The sequence below is a fragment of the Chelon labrosus genome (assembly GCF_963514085.1).
Source record: "Chelon labrosus genome assembly, chromosome: 11".
Classification (NCBI taxonomy): Eukaryota; Metazoa; Chordata; class Actinopteri; order Mugiliformes; family Mugilidae; genus Chelon; species Chelon labrosus.
The window spans coordinates 11,699,627-11,716,930 of NC_140344.1; the positions used below are offsets into that span (position 1 = coordinate 11,699,627).

General features: G+C 43.9%; 2 protein-coding genes across 2 annotated transcripts in view; one reads left to right on the plus strand and one right to left on the minus strand.

Annotated features, from left to right (window-relative positions):
* The window catches only part of LOC311495842 (A-type voltage-gated potassium channel KCND2-like), a gene marked incomplete at its 5' end in the record, with an annotated part of 29,822 nt that extends 16,524 nt beyond the window's left edge, over nucleotides 1-13,298 (plus strand). The window contains 5 exons of the mRNA XM_084555472.1: nucleotides 8,699-8,861; nucleotides 9,306-9,404; nucleotides 10,370-10,468; nucleotides 11,446-11,666; nucleotides 13,121-13,298. Coding sequence (XP_084411598.1) covers nucleotides 8,699-8,861; nucleotides 9,306-9,404; nucleotides 10,370-10,468; nucleotides 11,446-11,666; nucleotides 13,121-13,295 — 757 coding nt within the window. The 3' untranslated portion in view covers nucleotides 13,296-13,298. The remainder of the gene's footprint in view (nucleotides 1-8,698; nucleotides 8,862-9,305; nucleotides 9,405-10,369; nucleotides 10,469-11,445; nucleotides 11,667-13,120) is intronic.
* Nucleotides 13,299-15,227: 1,929 nt separating this feature from the next.
* Nucleotides 15,228-17,044, minus strand: LOC311496188 (uncharacterized protein; the record flags this gene model as incomplete). Its single annotated transcript, XM_084555950.1, has 2 exons — nucleotides 15,228-15,395; nucleotides 15,545-17,044. The coding sequence occupies 2 exons, from the start codon at nucleotides 17,042-17,044 to the stop codon at nucleotides 15,228-15,230; spliced, it is 1,668 nt and encodes a 555-aa protein (XP_084412076.1).
* Nucleotides 17,045-17,304: the final 260 nt, after the last annotated feature.

The window sequence follows — 17,304 nt, forward strand, 5'->3', positions numbered from 1 at the left end:
TGTGAACTTATTGAATGTGTGTGTCTCATTCGAGAGCCCTGTTATGTAGTTACAGCACGCCATCCAGCCTCCATTGCATCGGGTTCGGGACCACTGTTCGTCCCAGCCATACAGTCTGTGGTACCAGCCAGCCCAGATAGCCGGTAGCTAATATCATTGGGTGCTAGCCTAGCGCCCACTGGTGGTATGTAGCTGTATAGCTACGGAGGCACACAGACAAATCTCCACACGCATTTGCAAATCGCTGCGTGCATTTGCGGATCTGCCGCGGCAGAAGTGTAGCAAAAGTCACGTGTAAGAACACATCCAATGGAGAGGCCAGATATTTACAGATCACACATTTACAGGTTTATCTACACATACAGATCGATGTACGCATTTGCGGATTTTTTTTACACATTTGCAAATCTAGTTATAGACACAGATGTTTTTTACACATTTGCAAATCCAGTTACACACGCACAGATTTTTTTTACACATTTGCAAATCTGGTTACACACACGGATTTTTTTTACACATTTGCAAATCCAGTTACACACACACGGATTGAAATACACATTTGCAGATAGTTTTGCCACAATAATGGCCCCATAGCTTTAGGCTGCTTGTTTTTAGTTCTCATGAAGATGGATCAGTTGACATGCTAGATTGGTATGTGTTCATCAAAACATTGCAGATTTCAGCATCTCCAATGCTGTGCCATTCTTTGTCGCCTGTTATTGGGAATTAAGAAACCTTTGGGTTTTGAAAAATTGGTCCAGACTTCTGCCACAGCTCTGCTAAATGGTGATGGGCATTTTCAATTATTTTTTGACATTTAAATTTAATAGTTTAAACAGTTGATTTATTAATCGGCTGCTCCATTTCATTTTCATATGGTTGGGAGACGGACAGATTATCAAAACTGATTACAGTTGATTTACGGCTCCAAAAATGCTTCTTGATAGGATTTCTCCAGGACCCCTCCCCCGGCCGGTAAATTTCTGGTTCTTATGAAACTCGTTATGAATCTGAGGCCTCCAACTTGATAACACAGATGACACTACTGTGACGTAATCACAGATTACATTCAGTAAATCCCCTCAAGATTCACACGAGGCAACTATTTTATAAACTGCATCCTCACGATGAATCTGATCTTCAACTGTCAAGTGCCACTTTAGTAAGAAAACACTCAACATGCTAATTGATACTGAAAATAATAGCTGAATGGCAAATTGGCTGCTAACCAAAAGTGGAAGTCTTAATTTAAAAACCATGAGGATATTTCTTCACCGAGAGCACAAATTACCGTGTCCAAAATCTGACACTTTAGTCGGCCATTTAAAAAGCAGATTTTTAGATACTGTAGCTCGTGAATGCACGCGCTGCAGACTCGCAGTTAAGGGGCCATTTGGTGGAGGAAGCTGATATCCAGCGGCTGCTCTGTGTGGAATCGCACATCAAAGTTAATCTTGCACCGTCTGCTCTGGCGCCGCGGAGCACTAATCTGCTGTCAGTGTGATGAGGCTCCTGGACCAGTTCCCCTTTCCAACACAGAGGCACTAATCCACAAGACCTTTCACGTTTTTTTCTCTTCTCTATCACCTGATCGGACAACAAAGGTCACCGGGGTCGCTTTGAAATTACATCTGGTCAATACTAGCTGAGCATCAGCACCGGTTCTTCCATACATAAGGCCAGTTTGATGCATTCTGCAGCATCCTGATTGTGCTTTGTCAACTACTTTTTTTCCAGAAAAGGGAACAAAACAACCAACGCTATTACTAAAGCTAGCTAGCTAATTGCGCTGATAATAATTTATGATGTGTAAAATTCTGAGTTTTCACCTTAAACCTTGTTTCATGCCTTTACATTCCAGAGGTGGGGCAACGTGCTCCCCTGCTCGATCAAAGCTTTCTGTGTTCAAGAAAATGCCACCGCTCTCTCGCCTTCATGTCGATTAACCTATGATGAATACAGAATGAGTTCATTAGCATAATCGCTTGAGTGTCTGATGATTTCATTTTTATTATCACGTTTTCTTATAATCCATAGCTATGGCGCCCCTTCGTGCCTCCAACCCCTCTTTCATGTTCCTTTGCCCACCCCATTCAGCCACGAAGCAGTGTAATTGTATTATCAAAGCATTACACTAACACTGTGGGAATGTATTTTTAGCCTCTGGCCTTCTGAAGTAATGTAAGCAGGATGGGCAGAAATCTAAACATGGAATGACAAATGAGACTCTGAGCAACACTTGAATCTGCTTACCTTGGTTTCATCGCGGCCTGTCTGATTGAAGGTTTGCATCCACCAGAGCTCCTTCTGACCCAAACTATTATTTTAACATTTGCGTGTTTGTAGGGTTACTATATTATGGGTCCATGCCGACACTCAACCCTCGTAAAACCTCTATTAATGCAGAACAGCCATTCACCTAGTAATTAAAAGAAAGTGCCACGAGGGATTGGTTGCAATCATGACGATGAGTAGGTGAAGTAAAGATGAGTTGGCACTTAATAGCAGTGGAATAGGGGTGCCTTTTTTTTTTTTTTGCATAGGACAGCAGTTGTTTCTCAAGTGTCAGCAGGTGTAGACTGAGCGACTGGTGAGGAGCAGAAGAAAAGGAAAATGTCAAAGCGGGGCTGTGCTAGCACTGCATGATAATAGAAAAGGAGGAGGAAAAAGAAAGAGAATGAAGCGTTTCATCTCCAACTTATAGTTAGAGGCAGGCAGGTCCAGGCAGAGGAAGGGTGACTCAAAGTCAGGAACGGAAGAGCGGTAGAGAGGAAAGCTTTTTATCATCCCTGACTCTTAAGAAGATCTCCCAAATGAGAGAGGGCGTGCATGCTAATGTCAAAGCCGCGGTGATAACTAGCCGCCTAGTTTGGCGGGGTGAGGGTTAAGCTGGGATTTGGAGGGCTGAGGGAATACATGTTTGATATGTGAGCGAGAGCGAGCTGAGGTGCCTTTGCCAGAACTATACGTGAGGGATTATTCTATATGATTTATCTGTGTCGGCATGGCTAAAAGAGAGGAATCTTGCTGGTCTGTATTGGCTCTGTGTAGCTCCTGAGACTCCTGGGTGAACGTTCAGCAGCAGGATCAAAGCTACATTGACATTGCTGCCACAAAGTCTTCAATTACAGCGGGCTGGCATGTAGGCACGCTTTCTGTTTCCGTGAACTTCACATGGCAACCTTGAGCTCCACCCATCGCCTTTCACAATCCTGCAGAGGCTGGATCTCAGCTGGAATGTGGAAAGCATAAAGAAGAAAAAAAAAGATCTCACACATCTGCGCCACGCTTCATTTTACTGCAACATCCAGTCAGAACAATGTAGTCTGTGCGTGTGTGTGCGCTTTAGTCCTTAGAGTCGGCAACGTTCACCTATCTCAAAGTTGTCCTTCCCTGTAGCTATTGTTCACAGCTACTCATACTCTGGCGCTGTGTTTTTCCTACCACACGCGTTACACGAGGCAGTGCGGTCCTCTGGCTCCCCCCTATCTCCGCTTTTCCATCTCCCCATTATGTTGTGTAGTTCTGCCAGCATCCCCTTCTCTCCCTTATCACCTGCAGAGAAAATCTAGCGGGTTAATCCCAGCGCCTGTGGGATTCCCCTCTCTATAATGATGTATATCTGAAGGATAGCATCAGAGCAGAGTCCTATCAGCCCACACACTCTTAATCCCATCAGTCTTTGGTGTCCAAACCCAAGAGAGGCAACAATTTGGATGTTGTGCTCCCAGCCCGTAGCCAGAGATGCAGTGCAGAACATCAGCAATGATACTTAGGGATCATGTTGGAGATCATGTTCATTTATTGTGTTTCAGCTTCTTGAACGCTTGTAGTATATCATCCTGCCTTGCACACACTGCAGCCGTGCCACTGCACTGAAAATTTCACCTTGCAAGCCCCTGGTGATGCTTCCAGTCTATCTGGCATTCCAAAGATTTTTTATTTGTACTTTTTCGCAGTGTGTTCTTGGTGGAGATAGATAAATACAGAATGTGCTCAATATTTTAACAGGCTGACCAAGACACAAGTACGCTTGATTCATTAATAATATAAACATAAATTACACCGGAGAGCTTTCCTTCATTCCATTACTTTTATTTGCCCATGCTTACCTGTAAATGCAGCATCCTATTTTACATTTCTCTTCTCTTACTCTATGGTCAGATTTACCGCACAAAAAACGGCCGTCACGTAGCCTTTTTTTTGTGTGTGTGTCCCTGTTTTTACGAACTACTACTATTTTTTACGAGGTCTCTTAATGTGACATAACCGCCCTCACGACCTCTCCTGTACTTCTCCATAAATCTTGTGGTCTTCGTAAACCCAATTCCAGATAATTTATATCTTCTTGTCACTCATGTTAGTGTGCCTTTATGACATGCAGACAGTACAATCCATTTTCTTCAAATTCTGAATTCATAGTTCATAGCATGATGGAGTTCAGGGGGAAAATTACATTTTTTTTTGGTACATCTATTATTTAACTGTCAGCAGGGATGAATATTGTGCTCTTTCAGCCTTGTGGAGAAGGTACAGAGAACCGTATTGTTGTGCGGCTTTGCTCCATTTGCTCCTTGTCATGACTTGTAAAATATGGAGCCTTTCTCGGCTGGTCAGAGCAATATTTGGCAGAGTGTATGTTACAGTACGTCCTCAGGAAAAAAAAAAAAATAATTCAACATTATGTCCACTCTGAAACCCTTTGATCCTCTGCAGCAGCTTTACATTTCACATCACGCCCGCAGGAGATGTCATCCCTTTAAGGGTATCTAATACTTCCCGACCTTGCCACCATCCCGTCGTCCCTGCACAATTCTAATGCCTCTTCCTGTCATTATCAACTTTTGATTGGTACAGTCAGTGACAGTATCAGAGTTCCAGAGCAGGAGACAGGGTTTGGTCTCACAGGTTTGGAGGGCCTGTCCGTGCAGCAGAAGCCATTGAACTGTGAAACTAAGCTAGTGAATTACCTCAGGAAGCACTGATAGGGGAGTCGGCGTGCAATGGGATGTTTGGTGAAGGTCAAATAGAAAATCACAGAATCATTAAAGACGCAGAGGACACGCAAGGCAGACTGCACGTAAGGAATTTGCTCATATTTTTCTGAAAAAATATCAATGTCATATCGAATTATTAATAGTCGACCTATATATTCTTGATAAGTGCTCTTACAAATGAATGTCTTGTTTGAATAGGTTCGCTGTGACCTAACAATGACTGCAATACAAGACAAATGCTGACGCAAAGTTAAATCAGTCTCATGGAAGAAGGTGAGCCTGAAATTAATTTGAGATTCAGATCATCAGATTGCAGTCCTCTCGGTAATTATTGCCATGAAACAACATGCATAGATGGTGCACGAGATAGGACAGCGTGCTTAATTCATTTTCATTCTAATCAGCTGATGAATCTAAATGGTTAATGTATTAATCAAATTTGTTTCATTCCACTGCCTCTCAGTGAAATATTAAAGTGAAGCAGATCAAAGAGTGGTTTGATGAAAGAGAGGTTTAATGTTCTCACCGTGAAGGATTTAATGGGATGTCACCTCACAGTCGGGCAGCTTCAGTATCTTCATCATAGGATTTTTCTCCGTTTGAACACCTTGACCTTGATCACTTGTCAATGGAATCGAACACTGTGAGGGCTTTTCGATGTTAGCCATTCCCTTTGCTTTTATTAACGCGCTTTACCACAGGCTCTTCTGCAGGAGCTAGTTTCACGGTCAAACGCAGGAAATGGAAGCTACGAGTACCATGACAGAGGTGAAGGTGGATGATTGGATTTTAATGCTGTTGACAAAGGCCCCTGAGCTGCAAGATCTGCCACAATCCTTCTTAGATCCTAATTGTCAGCAATGCTAAGCTTTGGCAACTGGAGTGTGAGTTGGTGGGACAGAGGGACTTACCTTAGCCCACTGAGCACAGACATTTTTAAGTGTCTCCTTTCTCCTACCAACCACCTGAAAAGATTTCATTTTGTTTGATTTTACACAAAAGAACCTGCGCCATCTCTGAGTAGAGAAATAAACAAATGACGTGTCTGTAAAGTCATCCAGATATCCTTTTTTTCTCACTTCCCACTAACCAGATGGCAGTCAGATTTCAGACACAGGGTTCTGGAAGACAATCAAGGAACAAGATTGCTTTTTTAGGAAGGGGGATTGGTTTAACTAGATGTCAAATTAAAGGCCTGTTCACACAAACACAAACGAGCGAATGTTGCTCGTGACCGCCCCCGTGTGTGTTTGTTCCTGTGTGTCCAGGATGTCCATGTTTTTGGGTGTCGGCGCTCGCTGTGAGGCGATGAGGTCATGTACAGAAATCTGTCTCAGAGCCCTCCTGATGGAATACCTCACCGCCTTTAGGGTCAACCGCACAAACTCTGCCACGCAGGTTGATACAGGGACTCATGAATGTTTGATTGGCCTATTATCCAAGCCAGGCGGGCACATTCATCCACCCGGTTCTGGAATTCAAATATTCCTTTTAGTCTGACATTTCCCCTACACCATCTGAGGCAAACCCCAGGATTTGCTCTCTCATCGCGCCGGGTTTCATCTGCAATGCTGTCATCTCACCGCAGGACAGTTCGATAGACTGCGCCGTTTTTAAGACGGGGTAAAAGTGCGAGCACAGTATGGTTTCAGGTGGGTGGAACTGGGGAATTGATACTCAGTCATTCCGACGTACCTCTTCCTCCTCTGCAGTGAGGATAAGGATCTGGTCATCCATCTTCGTGTCTCACCCATGTCAGCTTGGGGTAGCGAACGTGGGTACCTGGTAGTCGGAGACAACAAGAACAAAGCAGGAACATTACTTTAATCTGTCGCTGCTGTTAATTCCTACCTCTGCCGTCATCCAGGAGGCAGAGCTTTGTGTATCTCAGCTTCCCCCTTATGAACAATCCATCACTGTTAGTGCCTCTCTCCAGAGTGTGCTAGCTCTCCTTTCTTTTTTCACCTATTCACTACTACGGTTTGCTTACAAGAGGCGACACCAGCAGAAACTGCAATACATTGCACTGCACAACTGATGTGGCGCCCTCTTGCCATTCCCCTCCAGCTCATTGGAATATAACATATGTGAGCCATCACATTCATATGAGGGAGTGCTCCCCCGCATTTCTATATGGATCTCTTAATAGGCTTTAAGCAGTACATCCAGAATCCATAAATGACACTTGCCGTCAGTCTCTGTCTGTGATTACACAGGAAAACGACTTGACCTGTAATGAACTGTAAAACTAATGACATCTGTGTGAGATTAGTCAACTTGAAAGCAAACTGTTGTAACATGAAGTCCCATCAAGCGTGATATTAAAATGTCCACTTGTACATCTTTCCACCCAAGCTCGGTAAAATCCCAGGCTGTTGGGCCCAACGTGTTGGAAACCTGAAGCTAATGAGTCAAGCAGACGGCTGTGGACATTAGACAACTTCATTTATGAAATAGTCAACCTCCCGTGTAGCGATACATTCACATTACCCTGCCTCACTTGAGAGACGCACTGCTGTCACAGCCGCTGAGCACTGCTGATGTCCCTTCCTACCTGCATTCATCTTGCTCTCTGGAGGTAATGGTCTTCTCAGGTCATTTGCGCATTAGGGTCTCGATCATTCAACTCACCCACCGGCAAACCTGTGAACCGCCGGTCCTCCGCAGTACGTGGAGGGATGTTTAGACAAGACAAGGAAAACACACATGCCCCGGATCCTTCGTCTTTAACTGGTTTTAAATCCTCAGCAGAAGGATATTTGTGGATACGGAGTGCATGTTCAAATGATTGGTGTGAAGAATTTGCAGGTTTTGTGCTTGCTTTAATTAATTGCCTTGGAGAAATCAATCACTTTCCCTGTAATTATGTGACGATGATGTTGAATGATAATCACACCTCTGTGCGGCAACAGAATATCACTGTTTTTATTCAAAACATTCGGCACAGCAAGTGTCGGCTGTAAAGAAGTGACGTCAGGATGACAGTTTGATTTTAGCTTCATCTTGACTTCTGACATGTCTGACTTTCTAATAGAAGACGGGTACATTAATCTGACGGGGGACAATTCACTTCTATCCAATTTAAAAATTGGATAGATTTAAAAAATGACATACTATTACTTGTGCTTAGGTATACCAACCGATTAATGTTGTGCATGATTTTCGAAGAGCAGTTTGTCTCATTCTTTATTCAACGCCCCATTTTGATGAGGGAAGAAGAACAAAACACAGTAGTGGCTGCCGCTGAGGCCCACAGACTTAAACGATCTCCCCAGGGTTTCGGCCCCACACTGTTCCCTTTTGCTTTTACTCGATGTGATACTTCTCCCTGTATCTTTCACAAGCTGTTTTGGCTAGCAGAGGTCACAGAGGATGTGTAGCGCATTTGGTCACGACGTGAAAGCATTAGCCGGTGCCAGCAGGTGTGTAATTATATATGAAACAGGTTTAGAGAGAGGAACATCACGATGTCATGTAGAAAGTAGGCCAAGAAGAAAGGACTTCAGAGAAGTCCTATTTATTCCTCACGCACTTCAAATGTGTGACTTCTCATCTGAAGTTGTGACACATTCCAAGGTCATTGTAACTAATTCAAGACTACTAAAAATAACATTAAAGACACAAAAACTAAAACAAGCCTCGTAGGCAGAGGTTTTCGGAGGAATATATTGCCTCACTGCTCACTGTTTTCTGTCTTTCAGGTACGGTGACATGGTGCCAAAAACAATCGTGGGGAAGGTGTTTGGGTCCATATGCTCTCTGAGCGGGGTGCTGGTCATCGCCTTGCCTGTCCCTGTCATAGTGTCAAACTTCAGCCGTATCTACCACCAAAGCCAGCGGGCAGAGAAACGACGAGCGCAGAGGGTACTGATTCTCCCCGTTCCTATTTCTCTATCTCTCCTTATTGTGCTTCTATCTGCCCTTTTTTTCTCTGTCCCTGTCTTATCCGCACGTAACAGAATGACAGGGCAAACACTATCTTCCAGAATATTAATCTTTTATTGTGCTTCTGTGTATGTGTGTATTGGGTGGGCTGAACTTGCTTGAGTATATCTCAGTGGGAGAGAGAAATAAGAGAGGGAATAACAATGACTGAACAAATGATCTTCAGAGTATTGTGTCAGCAGCTTTTCAATAGCAATATGTGCATTTCTTCCCAAAAGTGTTTACTAAGGCAGAATTTCCTAATCGTAGATTTAAGCATAACCTCTCCCTGCTAAATAGTGCATCTGCCAGAGGGAGACAGAGCCAATTAGTCTGACAGACAAAACGTCAAAGGCTAAAACAGAGGTCTGTTTGTTCAAACAGAAAACTCGCCTTGCTAGAATCCGTGCTGTGAAGATTCGAGGCACTAATGCCTATATGCGCTACAAACAAAATGGGCTCCTGATCGACTCACTGGAGGAGGTAAAGGGGCCAAGCAGCAGCTTGGAACTGACTGACCGGGGCCACGTTGACTTGCATGCTGCTCTGCTCGGGGGCCATGCCACCACACACACGGGATGTTGGGTGGGGGTGGGCTTCTCATCCCACAACACAGGGGCTGCTGTCATTCCAGTGCTTCAATGTGATCGTCCTCTCTCTTACATCAATCACACCTCTCAGCTGCAGCATTGACATGCTTCGTCGACACTCTCTCTCTGTCCATACAGCAGGGGGGCCAGGCAGGCACACTTGCCTTCTGGTGGAGTACAGCCATTACAGTCACACTGACTCATGACCAAGCTCTGCATGTTTGTCCAACAGGGTTTGGAGGGGAGGGAGGGAACCAAAGGCTTACTGGACAGTAGGTCGCCTATGGAGGCTGTCTGCTCAGCCTGCATCTCCTCTAAACTCTGTTTTTGATCTGCTGGGTGTTTTGTTTTATGTGTTATTTCTAGAGCATCCAGGTTGTAGTGCAGACTAATACAACATACCTTCCATCCCAGAGCAGTGCAGAGCTTCATCAACTGTGTGTCAAGTGTGTAGTGTTGTTACGTCTGGAATCTGTGCTGTGTTTTGGTACAATCTGTTCGATCTGTGTCTAGGTGTGCCACTGCTGTTGCACTGTAATGAGCTCAGTTTGAATTGGACGTTTCTGGTCCTTCTCACCAAATCAGTGAAAGAATGGCAAGACCAGTCCTATCAGTGAAACATGTTGTAATCAGCCACTGTCTCTATGCACAGCCAAAACACCACCATCTCACTAGGTCCAGTAGATTGGCTGCCGTGCTACAGATCAGCATTTCAACTCTCAAGTGCTTTGCGTACTCTCCACTACATCAACCGAGCTACTAGCTGTTGCCTGAGACTATTTCCGTGCCGAGTCTGAACCTGCTCATCTACACTGCTGCTTTTCTTTTCTTTTCTTTCCCAACCCTGTGTCTTCCAAGGCCTCCAAGGAGGCAGGAAAAGCCCTGGTGGCGAAGGCCGCCAGCCCTCCTTTTGAGAGCCAACATCATCATCTGCTGCACTGCCTGGAGAAGACCACGGTAAGAAGAAATAAAAAAAAAAAAAAAAAAAATCCCTTAAGATTTAAAGTGTGTTTAGTAGAAAACAATCATTCTGGCTTCTTTAATTTTTATTCTCTTGATAACAAACTTTACACTGCTTAAAATAGCTTTCTGTTAAAAAAAGAAGTTCCTTTTATGTGAAATTGCATCACTCCCGCAGTTCCTTCTGTTCTGTATATTTAGTAGTGCCAACCTGTTACAGTGAGATGCAAATAGAAACAGAGCGAGGTTTTTTTATTTTTTTTCATCCATGCTCAAACAGTAGAATCTATTTTATATGCAGCGCGGGTTAAAAATAGCTATTAATGGAGTTGGGGAAACGATGAGGGCCCTCGCCAGCAACATGCTAAAGATAACATGACTCTGCCAGCCACTAACATTGCTTCATTTTACACTATCCATAATTTAGAGATGTACGAGCTGCTTTAATGTTTGGCTGGAACATGGGTTATACAGTCGCTGCTCTAACCCCTGTATAGGAAAATATAGGCAGCCAGGAAATCTGTGTATCTCCTCATATATGATCCTCCTCCCAGTGAAAGGCTTGTTCCTTGTCTGAGAGAATCTCCATGAAGGCTTCGCACATTCAGATGCAGACCTCCCTCGTTGTGGCAGTTAGAGATTAGCTCCTGCACAGTGTCACTCTGCCACCTGCTGGCAGGCCCTGAAATGCACTTGTGGCCTGACCTTCAAGTCATACTCATCTGTCACAGGGATAACAGTTGTGAATGTTTTCACAGATGGCACTTAATATGGGCATCTGGGCCAATATATTCCTATTCCCTTGATGGTTCATTTTTCAATTATTAAACATTTTTTGCTGTGGATTCTGTTCAGTCTGTTTAGCCCTTAATGTGAACCATCTTTACTCATTAGTTAGTAGAACCAATCACATGATGTAACCGAGTGATTCATAAGCAACGCTGAATCCAAATTGCCGCCACTCTCCTCCCCAGAATCACGAGTTTGTGGACGAGCAGACGTTTCAGGCCAACTGCATGGAGATCTCGGTGATGAACAAGTCGGGCTCCCGGACCTCCTCCCTGTCCTCGTCTCCGCACGGCCTCGGTTCGTGCTGCTCTCGCCGCCACAGGAAGAAGAGCAGCTTCAGCCTGCCCAGCACAAACAACCAGGAGCTCAGCACCATACAGATAAGAGAGCGGCCAGTGGCCAACAGGTAGTCTCCTTGACTTTCTGTTTTGCTTCTTTGAGCAATCATTAAACGCACATCTACACATGCAAATAGCTGGTCCTAACAGATAAGATAAGATAAACGCTGCAAAATTAAGAGATTGATTGCTTTGCAGTACACTGTATCACCTCATGTGCAGATAACTTTGGGTAAAGGATATCCGTTTTCCGGCATTTAAAGCATTTAAAAATAATACACTGCCTGGCCAAAAAAAAGAGTCGCCACCTGGTTTTAACTAAGCAAATAGGCACGAGCCTCCTGTTGGATAATTCCCAGGATAAGAAGGGTAAGAAGAGAGGCAGATGAAGTGATGCACCCATCATGCCTAGTGCCTACTATACAAGCCTGTGGGGGCAGTGCTATGATCTGGGGTTGCTGCAGTTGCTCAGGTCTAGGTTCAGCAACATTATGTGCCCAAAGAATGAGGTCAGCTGACTACCTGAATATACTGAATGACCAGGTTATTCCATCAATGGATTTTTTTCTGCCCTGGTGACATATTCCTAGATGACAATGCCAGGATTCATCTGTGAAATTGTGAAAGAGTGGTTCAGGGAGCATGAGACATCATTTTCACACATGGATTGGCCACCACAGAGTCCAGACCTTAACCCCACTGAGAATCTTTGGGATGTGCTGGAGAAGGCTTTGCGCAGTGGTCAGACTCTCCCATCATCAAGAGTTATGTGAGGTGTCGCATTGTTCCTAAAAGTAATAATGACTTCATACAAATGGGTAGAGGCACAGACTTTCAGGTGCGTTGAAATGTTCTAGTGACAAGTATCTTTATAATCCTTCTTCCTGACACTGTGTTCTTGTCACCCGGTATAATACCCACTGTTTTTTTTTGCATCTACTTTCAACCTAATGTTTCTCACAAAACGTGTTAAGTGGATTATCCTTAATAAAAGTTTGTTTTTTTTTCAAATTAAAAATGGCAGCAGAATTGAACGCGTGGGCAAGTCAAGTCACTTGACACTTCTAGGTTGAGGAAATGCGATATTTCATGAATTGGGTGAAATGCAGTCGAATAATCTTGCCATGAAATTGTTAATACGAGGATGAGAAGAGCAGATTCTTTTTCAGGAGCGTGCCTGCCATCACGTGTGATAACGTTCATTTCATGTGTGAAACTCAATCTCACTTCTTTCAGGGTATGTTTAAACACATGTCTGGATCTAAGATTCAGTGCATTCAGTACAGATGCTCATACTCAGTCCTTCCATTCATTGTGTCCATGAACTCTGGCTCTCATTTTAAGATGAAATATGCTTAATGATCAGCACGAGCCAAAGCTCCTTTACAAATTCACCTAGCACAAAGAGCGAGTATTTCTTTTATAAGAACGTTTGAAAGAACTCTGTGTGATATAGGCCTTCCAATTTACATTTACAACGCCAGACCTCTCACCTTTTTTCATTTTGTGTTCCATCTCGCAGCCGCTCCAGCCTGAACGCCAAACTCAATGAGACTATGCCCTTGAAGTGTGATGACCCTTACATCACTCCCTCCATGGTCAGCCTCTCCGCCCCGGTGGTGACCTCATCAGACGGGGACGGCTCCACCACCACAGCATACTCTCAGAGCAACATTGTCCGAGTATCTGCCTTGTAGATGTCATGCCTATCTGATCAGCTAACTGGTCTCGAGAAGCACCAGATGCTGAGGAGAGGGACCACCGAGCATCAACCTGCCATAATCTAGTGGGATTATAAAATTAGCAGAGGTCGGGGGTTTTTGAAGTAGTGATCTCATCTGATGTCAAACTCTGCATGGTATTAAAATGACGTGGACCGCTGCCTTGGAAATGAAAGCGAACCAGCAGATCTTGCTTCATTAAGCACAGCAGAGCGAGGAAGTGTGGGGAATGCGTGGTCATCATCGTTGCCTAAAAATACTGAGAAAAAAAACTTTATTTTTGAATATGTAATGTAGTTGTATTTGTTGTCTCTGATTCAGAGGAGGAAAGGCAAAAGTTTAACGGTCATTCTCGATGGCCTCTTATGACAAAGCACACATATTCATTACCGGAAGGCCATCTTTGTGAATATTAAACTCTTACTTACACAATAGAGACATTCTCTCACCACCCTGTTGCACCGATTGTTTTGAAACCCCCTCAGCTAAATGGTTTCTAATGTTTCCCGCACTGTTGTAAATTTAAAAGACATACATCCGCTGGAATGGATAGCTGTTGTGAATATTCATTGACTGACTCATTAACTGGTTGGTGTCATCGCTTGATGAGTAAAATATACTACGCATCCCGACATGTTTGTGAAATGTGCAAGTGAAAGTCAAAATGACAAAATCTGTGTTAGTTTACATATTTGACATTCTGATATGGATCTGTGTGAAAGCCACTGTTGTTAGTTTAACAAATGATATTAAGAACTATACAGGGTATATATTAGTTAGGTCACAAGGTAGAGACATAAGTGAGTGTCCTCGGCAACACTTGACTAATACTAACCCTAACGTGGACACATAGTGTTGAACTGGAAAACCATATGAAAGAGTGTTGCGCATTAATCCCATTGACTTCCTCATAAATTATAAAACACAAAACCGAGACTTGGTAGATTTCACTGTGTTAACGGGCCATTTTGTACATTTTTCATATTGTAAATATCTCGGTTAGGACTTTATGAACTGCATTTGAAGCTGGCTCCTCTTCTTTCTAGATTTAGTTGACAGTTGTTGGCCTACTGTTTTTGTCTGTTTACTGGTTGAATTAAGGATTTGCATGCTGTCATTGCCGAATTCTGTTTTATTAAAGTATGTCTCTGCTTCTTGTTGGTTTGTCAGTAAAAATGAGATTGGTGGAGGTAAACACGACGAGGCTGGTATGTTATGATGTAAATTCTGCAACACTTTGCTTTTAATGAAATGCGAATCTTGTCATGGACTACATGTGTAAAAGGGGGTAAGGAAGAGGGACAAATAATCACACATTGTGCATTTAGTGCAGTGGATAGAATAAATACTGTAGCTCTACTCAAACATCCATTAAATGACCCATGTCTTTTTTTTTCTTTTTCTTTTACGAGAACTCAATTAGGTGGCTTTCATAATGCTTTTCCTGATTACACAAAGAACAGCACTTATAACAGGATGAGATAATAATTAGGTGTTGCTGGAGGACATGTGAGGACCTGACTGGCCCAGCGGTGCGTCCTGGCTGCGAGGTCTCCGGAGACTGCCATGCGGGCCTCAGTGATCGTTTGACGGAGAGCTCAGCGGCGTGCCCCTGCTGAGCTGATTGCGTTGGTCTCGGCCGCATCTCACAGCATGCGTCGCCTCTGCTCTGCAGTGTTTAGTAACTGCTGAGAAGTCAGCCTGCATAAAATCTAAGATAACGCAGCAGCACATAAAATAATGGGCTCCCTTAAACGCTCCAAAATACTTTGACAACTGCAGTTTAATGCAGTTCATATTTGGACAAAGACTAGACAAATGTTATTCATTTAAATTTGCGGCTACGCGATGAATAGAAATGTGCTCATTTCTGTCTAATGTCACTCAAACGGTAGATAGGTGATCTGCTCATTCCTTGCTGAATGTGGATTTAAGACTGTTTTTCAAACGATTAAACTCTGTCCGAAACTGAGGGTTCACTGCAGCGTATATGATTGGGTCACTCAGCGATGTGATGCAGGCAATAGACACCGACAGGATCTCCACGTCCTGAATGATCAGTATCTGAAAAAATAACTGAGAATTTAATAAGTGTTAGAAATGCTTAAGTGGGCTGTAGAACAGGGGTCCACGAGTGGTCACTTGACATTCAAGAAAAGGTCATCGGTTTTCTTTGTAAATCTTGACATCTTTATAATTTTATAATTCCCGGTGCTGTGACTTACCTGTGCGTTCTTTCTTTTGTTAACGGGAAGGTTCAGCAGGATGGTTGTGATCAGCGGCAGCCAGAATAAAAGGAAGGTTATGATTATGTAGCCAGCACGCTTGGCCAGTTGACTTTCTTTCTTTTTGCTTGCTCTCTCCCTGCTCGCTTTTGAAGGCATCATGCAAACCGCACCTTCTACGGCCACATGCTGGTTTGTAGCTTCTGCTTCGGGGGCATTGCTTGAGACCGGAGTTAATGAAGGCTCTTGACCCGGTGTAGAAACTGCCAGCGTGTCTCCTCCATTGCTGTTGTCAGCTTGCTTCTGTTCAGTCTGTAATACGGAATTTGAATCAGGATTTTCGGCCTGTGTAGATGAGGAAACATGGGGAGTGACCTCTTTTGTTGCTTTGTCGGTGTTCAGTTCTTCTTTGGGCTGCTTTTCTGCATTGGAATTGCTTGACGCTGTCTGAATCTTTGAGGTTGAGCTCTTAACAATAGCGTCTCTGTTTGAAGCACCAGGGCTGGACTGAACAGTTTTTACAGGTTTCTCCTCAGTGTGTACTGCAAAAGGGTGAGGTTGCTCTGTTTGCACGTCACTTATCTCCATTGTATTTTTAAATTCTTTATTATTCCCTGAATCGTCAGAGACACATGGTGGAGGTTTAGCTAAGATCTTCACAGGAGTCGAATGATTCTTCAGGGATGAATTTGGTTCAGAAGGTTTCTGAGCAGCGGTTTCACTCAAGGTTTGGTTATGCTCTGATTTTTCATGTTCCAAAACCGTGGTTGGTTCTTTCTTTTGCTTGTCTTCTGTTGTGTCGTTTTTAGGAACAGGAAAAGTACCTTTATCAAATATTTTGCGGTTGTGTGATCTCACGTGGGAAAATATGCGAGCATAGAATCCAATGATGACGCTGAAGCAAGCCGCCCACAGCGGGAACAGCATGTAAAGTCCAAAGCTGTCATAGGTAGCTAAGGTTTCTCGCTGTAGTCCCTGGCATCTCACGTACACCGGTGAGTCCCTCAGAAATATCAGACAAAAAACAGCCACTGCAAAAGCCAAGGTCCATGTGACAGGAATCAGCACGGTAATCCGTCTTTTACGTTGAGTAGCTTTGAAAGGTTGTACGATGGCCTGGTATCTCTCTGCGCTTATGCATGCCAATGTTGACAACTGGACACAGCAGCTGAAAGCAAAGAAGGCCAATTGCGTCTCGCAGATCAAGTTGTCCCCGCGTCCTCTTCGATACGCAGCCACAGTGATGGTTAACAGAAGGGGGCAGTCGATCACGCATCGCAGAAAGTCTATAACAGCCAGGTTCACCACCAGAGCATTGTTGGAGGTTTGCAGCGACTTTTGGCGATACACTGCCAGTATGACAAAAGTATTTGCTGCCATTCCCACGGCAGAAGTGATTAACAGAATCAAACTGTTAATCACTACAAAGGTGATGTCAGTGTACTCCTTCCAAATGGTGTTGTTCCCAGACTCCCATGCAGGTGCAGGCTCGCTTTTCATCTCCAGGTTCAAAGAGTTCACTTTGGCATCTTCATTCTAACCACACTGACCCAACATACATCAAGCCTGCGTCTCTTGTCAATGTGTGGCCCCACTGAATGAATAATATTTAATGGGCAAAGCTGGAGCTTGGACAAGTTACGCCAAAGTATCCGCCCTTTTCATTATCACTCCTCAGCACCAGTGGGTCACCTGGGACTCCTCACTGTTAAGATTCATTAAAAACGCTGCAGTGTATTCACAGCAGAGACGACTTGGGA